This window comes from Thamnophis sirtalis, unplaced genomic scaffold, assembly GCF_051295495.1.
Source record: "Thamnophis sirtalis isolate CommonGarterSnake01/CBP01778 unplaced genomic scaffold, rThaSir2_p1.2 scaffold_8, whole genome shotgun sequence".
Lineage (NCBI taxonomy): Eukaryota > Metazoa > Chordata > Lepidosauria > Squamata > Natricidae > Thamnophis > Thamnophis sirtalis.
This window is the reverse complement of record NW_028261388.1, coordinates 57,086,083-57,098,007: the sequence shown is the minus strand read 5'-3', so window position 1 is coordinate 57,098,007 and position 11,925 is coordinate 57,086,083. Positions and strand designations below refer to the sequence as shown.

Genomic DNA, 11,925 nt, shown 5'->3' with positions numbered 1-11,925 from the left:
TGTTATCCAATTAGTATGATTTAGTTTTCTTGAATACAGCCAAATTCTGTTATACTCCTTGTAAAATTAGACATATTCATTGATCCACAGATGAATCTACCACCAATTGCAACATTCTTATCCTGTTTTTATTTCATTTTATTTTATTTTTAATATGTTTTATTTGTAACTCTCATCTGGGACCATGATAACATTCTCTCTCTCTTTCTCTCCTCCATACTTATGTTTCCATTTGTGCACTGTCTCTTTCCTATCTTCCAGAAGAACAGGACTCAGAAATTTCATTTCAATACATTTTATGATTGAAAGAAAATATTTCTTATCAGAACTTGGGATTACATTGTAGATTTCATATGTTAACAGATAAATAATATGTCCATTATCTAATATTTTAAAAATGAAGAAAAGAGTAAGAAGAACCCTGGAAATGTTTAATAATGGAAGAACTCAAGGACATCTAGATAAATTACCTAAAATTCCTCTTATGCTCTTCACCCCCTTTGGTAAAAAAAACTATTTCAAATATATTATTTCAAATTCAAGGTAGCTCTTGGATTACCACCACAATTGGAACTGGAAAATCCATTGTTCAGTGATGGGTGTGATTGTTAAGTGAGACATTACATGACCATAACTTACAATCTTCCCTGACAGCTTTCCCATAGCTTGTTGGAAGCTGACTGAGAAGGCTGCAAGTGACCCTGGGACATTACCACTGTTGTAAATGTGAGCCAGTTGCCAAACACCCATATAAATCCTAGTGCCAATGTTCTCAAGAATTTGCTGGTTCCACAGCAGAAGAAGCATGTAGTTTATAGGCCAAAGTTTCCAAGAAAATATTCAATTAGAGTTTTGTGCTATATTTGCAGTCAGGATATCGGTAAACAAAGCGGGAATCGCAAATCTGCAGAGGTTTCAAAATGTCTACTAGCAGTTGAGTTGCTGTGATGATCTCTTGGTCAGAAAGAAAGCTGTCTGCACAGATACTTAAAGCGCTGTTAATCTTCTCCTGCAGAGGTGATTGGAATTTTTGTTTTAAGAGATTGGGCAAAAGTTTCTCGCATATCATGATGAGGTTCTGGCTTCCCTTGATGGAACTACAAGAAGGGAGCACAGGCTCACAATCCACAGCTAGGCAGCTAAATATATCCTTGTATTTCTGTTGTCTATTCATCAAGTCTCTGCCTATTAAAAAGAATGAAAAAAATCTGCTTAAAACATAAGTCAATAATCAATTTTCTGTGGGTAAAGCACCGAGAAATTTAAAATATAAAAATAACAGTAACGTCGTAACAAAAGTGTGTTGAATAAAATTGAAATAAATCAGAAACAAAGAGTAAAAACGTAATGCAGTACAATATGACATTAAAATAAAAGCCAGCAACAAATAAATAAAGCAATACAAAAATCTAAAAACACTCAAAAGTTTTTAAGCTATTTGGCAAAAAACATATGTAGTGTTGACTTTGATATTGCTTCAGTTTTCTCATTCATATATTTATTTAACAAATGACAAATTTAATTATTTGTCTTTTATCATTAATTTTTGAAGCATCGTTGAAAGAAAACTTTATTAAAGATAATATACAATTCCATTTAGTTTGACAATCAGTTCTTCAGTCTGGCTTCATCAGAAATATTTATAATCTGTCACATGCTCATTTTGACACTGTTTTCTGCCCATGTAGTTAGTTAATTGGCCTATCATTATATGAGTTAAGCTGAAGGAAAAGTGAATTGAATGTATTTTCAGCTCACCTGTCAGCTCTACTAGATTGACCAGATCAGGAAACTGGTTCTAAAGGAAAATTAGAACTACCTTTGTCAAGATTGGCTATAAAAATGTCTGATTGCCCTATACACTCCCCTCGCCCTGCCACCACTTCTTATACTTCAATGAATCAGGGAGGTCTGCCTGCTTCATTTCTGAGTATTATCTTGTTTCTCAAGGTTTTAAAATGTTTACACCTCCTTTGCTTACATAACGATTCTTGCCTATCTCAGTCATTTTCATCCCTCTCCACAGTGCCTCCTAACTTGTTGTGACATATCATTCAAATTTGCATCTGAATACCTTCTTGTTTGTCAATGACTCCTAGCATGCTGGCATCCTGGATAAAGAGCTGTCCATTGTTGAAAACACCAAAGGTGTCAGCATCAACATGAGTAAAATAGAAGAAATAGTTCAGATCATTATTCATCAGGAAATCAATAATAGTGAGGAGCTGAAGAGCTAAATCTGCTGTCACATCAGAAGATGAGCCATAAAATTCCTTCAGAGGTCTAGTACTGGCTGTTACTATTAGTCGGCCACAGGATCCCAAATATTTTGGAAAGGGCCATCCTTCTGCTCCAGGGAAAATCTGCCCAAAAAAAAAAGGGAAATATGAAGTGTATCTATGATGACATGGAATTAGTTTACTAGCTTTCCCCATGCTAATGGACTCCTGATATCATGCACTTCCACTCCATTGCCCCTCTATTTAAAGATGACTAACTCTAGTGAAATCAAGAAATATACTGGTTATTCCTTGCTATAATTTTATTAGGGCTACCATAGCTGAGTGGTAAAACTCCAAATGATCACTATTTTCCAGCGCTGAAAGAGAAAAGCTGCAATTTAGTAGTTATTTTTTTTCAGAGTCCATCTTTTCTATATGTTGTCTAAGTCATTTCTAAGTGGTTACAACCTCATGAGAAAATCAAGCAAACTAAAAGACAGTGCAGATTTAAAATAAGTTCAATTTGTGAATAAAATATTATTTATTCACTTATTTATTAAGTGAATAAAATTATGCAGTACATTAATTACCAAAGAAATATGGATTTGAAAAAAAATATTGCTCAAAATATTAACATATTTAGATATGTTAAAACCATTAATGTTAAATCATTAATCAAATAATTATTACAAGTCAGTGTCAATAGTTAGATTCCATACAAACTATAGTGTAGTACTAAATTTCACTTAAATTATTCTAAATTATAATTATTTGTTATAATACCAAAAGGAGGATGCTCCTAGAAAAACATTTGATATGTTACATGATTTCAGGTTTCTCATTCCTGAACTCACCCTTGAAGACTTGGACTATTTCCTGATGTTCTGCTCTTTGCATTTTTAAAATGTGTCCTTTTTCTTTTTCAGTTTATCAGACAGATCTTGATGCAACCATGGTGGTTTCATCAGTTCTCTCTCTCCCTCTCCCTCTCCCTCTCCCTCTCCCTCTCCCTCCCTCCCTCCCTCCCTCCCTCCCTCCCTCTCTCTCTCTCTCTCTCTCTCTCTCTCGTATAGTTTGGGTGTATCTTAATTATTTCTTTACTTATTTTTCCTTTCAGGATTTTTATCCATGGAATTCTTCCTACTTTTCTCCTTAGCTTTTTAAAGTCAACTTTCGGGATGTTTAGAGTACTAATCCGGCTGCCTTCAGTTCTTCCTGCCCACTATAGGGTGAAATGGTCACTCTCTCCACAAATTCCTAACATTTCCGTTTCTTCAACCACTTTCCCCCTATTATTAAGTATCAAGTCCAATATAGTCGATCCTCTAATTTCTTTTTCTACCTTTTGAAAGATGAAGTTGTTTGTAAGGCCTGGCAAGAATCTGTGGCATATCCCACTTGATTCCTAGTTGATGTCAAGATAGCTAAAATCCGACAGTATTACATTATGTAATTCTGGAACATTCTGGCCATTGCGGATATGTCATCTATAACCTTTGATGCAGTTACGGTTCTCCATTCAAGAATGGTATGCAGTCTCAGATCCTGCTGTAGAATATGACTTGTACATTAGCTAGAGCAGCTTTAAGCACAAATCCATCCATTAGATTAAAAACAATGTTTGTGTCTGTTTAACTCTCAGAGCATAGACAAGATTTATCACAGGTGTCCTCACTTTGGGACCCTAAAGTTGCTGAACTACAGCTCTGATTGCCTCCAGTAATTGGCCATACTTGCTCTATATCAAAAATTGTAAATCTGGTATCTTAAGCACTCAAACCTGGGGAGGTCTGAACTTTGCAAGAGTCAAAGTGGATGAGGTTTAATCATGCAAATGAGTAGACATTTTTAACTAAAGTACCACAAACAGAATAGAATCGCATGCCCTAGAAAAAAATTCTGGATCCAGTACAAGGATTATCAAACCAATTCATAACTTTTCTCATAACTCAAAAGATGAGTTATAATACATGAAATCAGATGACATTATACCTGTAAAATAATGGGATGAGTGTTAATAGACAACATGTAGAGGAGACGCAGTTTATCCCGGTCTGTAAAATGGTCCATGTAGACACTACCAGCATCTGGAACCTCAGCATATCGCCGCACTATTCGATCCAACAATCTTTGTGATGGACAGCGAAGCATTGGTGTACGAAGGCCCTATTTAAAAAAAAGTTGAGAAGCATAGTCTTTTCTTTGCTTTTATCACAAAAACTTAGATAAAATAAGACTGCCTGTTATTAATTTCCCTTTTGAATATTCTGGAATAGATTCTCAAAATGAGTAATTTAATAATTCAATATAGATTGTCCTCTTTTAACAACCACTCACTCGATGATCATTCAAATTTATGATGGTGCTGAACAAATGGTAATTATGATTTGACCTCATTTTTATGACCATTGCACAACCCTGTGACCAGGCAATGGTGATTTGCAACCTCCTTTGTCAGCTTCCCACAGGCCAAGGTAATAGGGAAGCCAACAGGAAGTCAGAAGTTGTGATCATGTGGGGTACTCATTTAAAGACAGCAACCAGGACTGCTAAAACTGCCATCAATAAATGGTGTGGTCAAGTGATTTTTTGACTTATGACTTCTTTGCTTAATGACAATTTTCAATCCCACTAGCATAGTTAAATGGGTTGCCTATAAATCACTGAAAATATACTTCTAGAATAGTGCTTGTGTTTTGCTATTGATTATAATAAAAAGAGCAATCATACTAACTTGTCTATATAAACAAGCATGAGTATGAGAAACAGGTATAACATTTACTAGGAAGAAAACCAGATAGCAACCCAACCCCAAAACTTTAGAAGAGTCTACAAAAAGGACTTTTGCATAGATCCCGGAAGATTCAAGAAGTTGCAAGGTGTAGTGCAGTGCCATGTTGACAGCATCATCTGCTGATCTATTTGCTTGGTAGACAAACTGTGAGGGGTATAACAGAGGATCCATGATGATTTTCATGTGGGCCAGCACTAACTTCTCAAAGGTTTTCATAGCTACAGATGTCAGAGCAACTAATCTAAAGTCATTTAGTTACTTGATGAAGGGTTTCTTGGGAACCGGAATGATAATAGAGAATTTGAAGCAAGAAGAATATAACACATCTCTAAGGATTTATTAAAGATGCAGGTGAAGATGGAAGCTCAGGGTTTCAGATAGAAAGGAGTTACTCTGTCTGGCCCTGGTGCTTTTCTGAACGTTTGTCTATTAAATAGATCTCACACATCATTTTCTAAGATCACCAAAGGTGATGGGTCAGAAAGATAGATGTAGGTTTTTGGCTATTGTTGGTCTATTTGAGGTGGGGCAGGTAGTGGTAGATGACAGTGATCAAACCTACAGTAGAATATATCAAGTCATTTACCAGTTAATGATTCTCTTCAGTGAGGGAGAGATTCAAGGCAACAGTAAACCACTTCTGAAGTTGATAGACTTGCCTATGCCATGATAGACTTGCCTGTGTCAGCCAAGACTGACACAGGGCACCAAAAAGGAAGTTTTGCCTGCATAGTTTGTATATAGTTTGATATAAGAAACAAGTAATAATTGATTACATTTTCAGATTGGCAGAAGTGCCCTCATGAAATGTTTGGTTCAGCCACAGAAGGGCAGTCATCAGTCAGAGAAACTTAAATGGAAAAAAGTTGTTGCTAGGAAGGTGATAGCGTAATAATAAAAGATCTATAACAATTATGGACTGCTACCACAATGAATATGATAAATTGCACTGATGTATTGTGTTAGCTAAATTACTGTATAAAGGAATGAAGAGGCAATTTCTATATTTCTGATTATTTTTATTTGCTATATTAACTGTCAAACTCTGATTCTAAACTGCACATTTTACTTCCCAGTTGCTGCTGCTATTCTGTTGCCCGCCTACAACTGAGTTGCTATGAAGTGATAATTGAAGTTCTGTAATCAGTATCTTGAAAAAATGGACAGGCATTTGAATTGGTTAAGTATAAATTCAAAACAAGATCAGCATAATCTTCCTTGACTGAAGAAGAAATCTGATTTACCTATTTAGGATTAAATTAGACCATCTTTCTATACTTGACCCTATGTTTACTAAATTGTTTTTATACTGTTATAACAAATAAAATCTTTGCAGCTTTTTATTTCAACACGGCTCCATGAGACCACATAGGTAGAGGTTACATACACATCTCTAAAACAGGTTGATTGAATCCCGAATGAGACTAATTGTTGTTACAATACTTTATATAGTATACTTGGCACCTATATTTTGTTAGCATTAAACCTTTTGCTCTGTATGACAATATTTGCTAATTTCAAATACATACAATTTAAAAAATAGTCCAAGGGGAAATGTCAGCTACTGCAAACTGAAATGAAAGCAGCCTGGATGGCATGGTTGGGGAGTAACATTTTTCTGCTAGTGACAGTTTTGTCAAGAGATGCATATAAGCACAAATCTCATGAGCAGGCAAGGTTAGCAGACAAGGTTTTCAGCTTGGACCATTTGTAATTTTCAGTAAAGATTTCCACTGTGACACACAAAGTAATTATTGTGGCAGCTGCTGAAGTAGTAGTTGGATCAGGTAGGATCATCCACATGATGTGAACAACTTTATTTCACAGTCTATCATTTTCATTCAAATACATTAAAACAATGCCATAATTCTCTGCTCTATATAAAACAATTACTCCAGCCCAATAATTTGAGTTAAGTCTCCTATATATCCAAAACCACATAAGAGAAGAAGCAGTTATTGGAAAAGTTCAACTGATTTGATTCAGAAGTGGGAGTTCATGCTCAAAAATGCCCCTCTTCACTGTTGCTTAACTTGTTGGTAAAGATGATTGATTATTAGGTAAAGCAAAGGCAACAGTGCTTTTTTCCAATAATTTTATTAAGAGTTACAAGTAGAAAATTAATGCAAACTAGAAAAAATATAGAAATATTAAAAAGGAATATAAAAAGTAAAAAAAAGTAACTTCTCCCTTCATCCCAACAAGTAAAAACAATTTTAATATCACAATTTCTTAATACAGCATGTACTCCCTTCACCCCATAATTCATCGCTTAACAAAAGAACAAAATCAAAAAGTCCTGTCATTTTTTCTTTTATCAACAAAAATCCAATGTTAAAAAAATCTAATTTTCTATTTTAACTGTGATTGAATAAGCCAACAATGAAATCATTCTCTAAAGTTTTAATGTTCTTAATTTTTAACTCCTTCAAACCAAGTCCCAGGACCTGTTTTCTGATCATCTTTTTGTAACCCCAAAATCTTTCAAATCTTTATCAGGCCTCTTTTGTACATGCAGTAATCAAAACTTGCTCTTTTTCCTTTCACTTGTCATGAAGTCCTTCAAGATGTTAACATATTTCTTTTATAAATCCAGTAAAAAAATAATACCCAAATCATTGCTTGGTTTAATAATTGTCTTTTAATCTCCTTTAAGCAATGAAACATCTATAGGCTCGATTTGTGTGTCCACCACATCTTTCTACATTATTCTTCTCATTGCCTCAAAAATTTAAATCTACATTAAATTAATTTCAAACTTATCCATTGTAGCTAATACCTAAATAAAAACCTATAGGATAAAAATTAGGAAGTGGGTCCTGAAACAAGCCAAGAACCAAGGCAAAGAGGCAATCAACAAATACAGAAATAAAGAAACTTATGGACTTTTAAATACTTTCCTCTCTACATAGACAATGGGTGGCTTGAGTAGAAACCGTCATTCCAGATCCAGGGAAACAAAATATTCCCAGACATTTCATTGGAAGCTATCTACAATCCCAGGACTATCAGTTCAAGCCCTAGTAATTTCTAATATGGAGCATAAAATATAGAAACTGCTATTGGTTTAAATACATATACCTTCAATCACCACAATTATAAGCAATGGTTAGGGATTCCACATCTCCATTGTTGGACTTATAAAGATATCTATGAGACAGTAAGACTCAATCTGACTGAGATGTTACATTTTATTGTGCCCTGAATCTAAAGCAGGGTTGCCTAGTCTTAACATGATCAGCTGCTTCATAGGGATTCAGGTTTATTTCTTACTGAGTATTGGAAAGTTTCTGCAATGCTCAAAAGCCCTGAGATATGGTCTTATTCACAACTCAGATTCTGGATAGAGTTTGGCAGAACAAACAAAGTACCTTTGACAAAGTAGACCATAACCTACTACTTGATAAAATAGAAAAATGTGGGTTAGACAGCATCACCAGCACATGGATTCGTAACTGGCTGACCAACCACACTCAACAAGTAGTCCTCAATGGAACTGCATCTACATGGAGGGAGGTATGCAGTGGGGTACCCCAGGGCTCTGGTTTAGGCCCAGTACTTTTCAACATCATCATCAATGATTTGTACGAGGGGATAGATGGGGAACTCATCAAATTTGCAGATGACACCAAACTAGCACGAATAGTCAACACTCCGGAAGATAAGCTTAAGATACAGAAGGATCTTGACAGACTTGAACATTTGGCACTATCTAACAAAATGAAATTCAATGGTGAAAAAAGTAAGGTTCTACATTTAGACAAGAAAAACAAAATGCACAGGTACAGTTTATGTGGTACCTTGCTCAATAGTGCTGACTGTGAGACGGATCTTGGAGTCCTAGTGGACAATCACTTAAATATGAGCCAGCAGTGTGCTGCAGCTGCCAAAAAAGCCAATACAGTTCTAAGCTTCATAAACAGAGGGATAGAATCAAGATCATGTGAAGTGTTAATACCACTTAATAATGCCTTGGCATTTATAATGCCTAAGGCCACACTTGGAATACTGCATCCAGTTTTGGTAGCCACAATGTAAAAAAAATGTTGAGACTCTAGAAAGAGTGCAGAGAAGAGCAACAAAGATGATTAGGGGACTGGAGGCTAAAACATATAAAGAACAGTTGCAGGAACTGGATATGTCTAGTCTTATGAAAAGAAGGATTAGGGGTGACATAATAGCAGTGTTCTGATATTTCAGAGGCTGCCACAAAGAAGTTGGAGTCAATCTATTCTCCAAAGCACCTAGGGGTAAGACAAGAAGCAATGGGTGGAAACTAATCAAGGAGAGAAGCAATTTAGAACTAAGGAGAAATTTCCTGACAGTTAGAACAATTAATCAGTGGAACAATTTGCCTCCAGATGTTGTAAATGCTCCAACAATGGAAGTTTTTAAGAAGAAATTGGATAACCATTTGTCTGAAGTAGCATAGGGTTTCCTGCAGGGGGTTGAACTAAAAGATCTCCAAGGTTCCTTCCAAATCTATTATTCTATTCTATTCTTAGGAGAAAATTCAATTGCACTTAGTGGAATTTATATTTGAATAGACATCTACAAAGTATATTTGAAGGGCAATACTGTAAACCACTTTGACAATGGAAAAGTATGAAATAAACATTGTTCTTGTTCTCAATCATAAGAACTGTCAGAACCTCTCCATTAGGTAATTAGGAAAGAAGACCACGAGACTCCATGAATAGAAATCAAGTGTACTTTTACTAATTATAAATGATTAAAGGCATAGCGAAGCGAAGTCTGATTATTTAGGCGCGAAAGCGATTGATATATAGAATAGCCCATTCCCCACCCCTTGGCATCACAGTTACAGTCCAATCATAATTCTCCCAAGTGTCAGGTGTGAGATAACTTCAAAAGGCATCACGAAGATGGAATGTCGGTGCCGTTAGTCCTGGCGGGAATCTCCTACGCATGTGTAGTCCGACAGGCAGCTGAGCTCCAGAACCTTCCTCCAGCACAATTAGTAACCCCTCCCAAATACCATGCCCTCCCTCCCCATTTCATGGCAGTCGAAGCAACAGCAAAGCAGAGGCTGACATCCGGCCGTCCTCCGGAAAAAGGCGTTCAGGCCTGGAAAACGACAAAACACAAACAAACAGACGAACAACAAAAACAGAAGAGAAAAAGAGAGGGGGGAGGGGAGAAAAAGTCAAGGCTTGTCAGGATAAGCAGAATAAAACTGTCGAAGCAGTCAGGGAGCACGGACATGGGACTTGTCCACCCATTCGGTATGAGATGGAGGAAAATGCTTCCAAGCCACTAGGTACTGTATCCGATTCCGCCGCCGTCGAGAGTCCAATATTTCACGAACCTCAAAATGCCGTTCACCATCAATCAACAGGGGGGCAGGTGGTGGGTCCACAGGCGGACGCAAAGAGGAGACACGAACTGGTTTAATGAGGTTAACGTGGAAAACTGGATAAACACGGTTGAGATGTTTGGGTAGCTGCAAACGAACCAAAACAGGATTGATGACCTTGATGATGGGAAATGGGCCCACATACTTAGGCCCCAATTTCTTAGACTTTTGTGTAGTTTGGAGGAACTTCGTGGACAAATAAACCTGGTCACCCACTTTGTACTGGTAAGGTTGTGCACGCTTCTTATCAGCCTGCTTCTTATGAGCGCGATGCGCAGCATCCAAAGTACTAAGTGCCAAAGGCCAAACATGGCTCAATCGCTCACTCCATTCAGAAACGGAAGAAACTTGTTGCTGCTCAAGGGGAATTTCAGGAATAGGAACAAAGTCTTGACCAAACACAACACGAAAAGGAGTGAACCCAGTGCTGCTATGGACAGAATTATTATAGGCCACTTCAGCGTGCGGCAACAAGTCCACCCAATCATCTTGCTGATAATTGATGAAACAACGTAAATATTGTTCCAGAACAGAATTAGTCCTGTTGCAAGCACCATTAGTCTGAGGGTGGTGGGCGGAGCTTAGACCCTGGGCAGAGCCAATGCGCTTAAGAAATTCCTTCCAGAAAACAGAAGTGAACTGGACACCTCTATCGGAAATGATGCGATCAGGCACCCCATGCAAACGGTAAACATGAGAAATGAAGAGCTTAGCAAGTGCCTTCGCAGAAGGAATCTTGTGGCACGGAATAAAATGAACTTGTTTTGAAAATAAGTCAGTAACCACCCATATGACGGTGTGCCCCTGGCTCTCGGGAAGTTCGACAATAAAGTCCATAGAAATTTCCTTCCAAGGGGCGACAGGGCGGGCTACAGATTGGAGTAGGCCTTGTGGTTTCCCTGGTGGCCGTTTAGCGGCTGCACAGACCGGACAACTGGCAACATAAAGTTCAATGTCTTTTTTCAAAGAGGGCCACCAAAACTGCCTCTTCACCAAATGCAGCGTCTTCACAAATCCAAAGTGACCCGCCAACTTGGAATCGTGAGCCCATTGGAGAACAACAAGACGAAGAGAGGCAGGGACGTAAAGTTTAGCCCCAATCCACGGTAAATCGTCCCTCATTGTGCATTCACCCTGATGCTGCTGGAACCAGTCATCCTGGGGAAGGGCCCGTTTGAGGTCAGAAAGGAAATCTTGAGGCACTTCTACTTTCGAGCGCGCCTGCTGCCGAGTGACAACTGGAGCAGCAAGGCTGGATGCGGGAACTACGGGTTGAACAATACTCAGCTTAGAGCAGTTGTACTGAGGGAGCCTGGACAAAGCATCAGCCATGAAATTCTTCCCTCCCGGGATGTACTTGAGTGTGAAATTGAAACGATTGAAATGCTGAGCCCAGCGCATCTGCTTAGGGGAGAGGCGTCGTGGAGTCCTCAAAGCCTCTAAGTTTTTATGGTCAGTCCACACCTCAAACGGGTGCTTAGCGCCCTCTAGAAAGTGGCGCCACGTGGCCAAAGCCCAACGCACTGCAAATG

General features: G+C 37.8%; 1 protein-coding gene across 1 annotated transcript in view; it reads right to left on the bottom strand.

Annotated features, from left to right (window-relative positions):
- Positions 1-279: 279 nt before the first annotated feature.
- Positions 280-11,925, bottom strand: part of DIPK2B (divergent protein kinase domain 2B) — a 39,100-nt gene continuing 27,454 nt past the window's right edge. The window contains exons 3-5 of the mRNA XM_014053639.2: positions 4,215-4,388; positions 2,075-2,363; positions 280-1,185 (exon numbers count right to left, since the gene is read on the bottom strand). Coding sequence (XP_013909114.2) covers positions 845-1,185; positions 2,075-2,363; positions 4,215-4,388 — 804 coding nt within the window. The 3' untranslated portion in view covers positions 280-844. The remainder of the gene's footprint in view (positions 1,186-2,074; positions 2,364-4,214; positions 4,389-11,925) is intronic.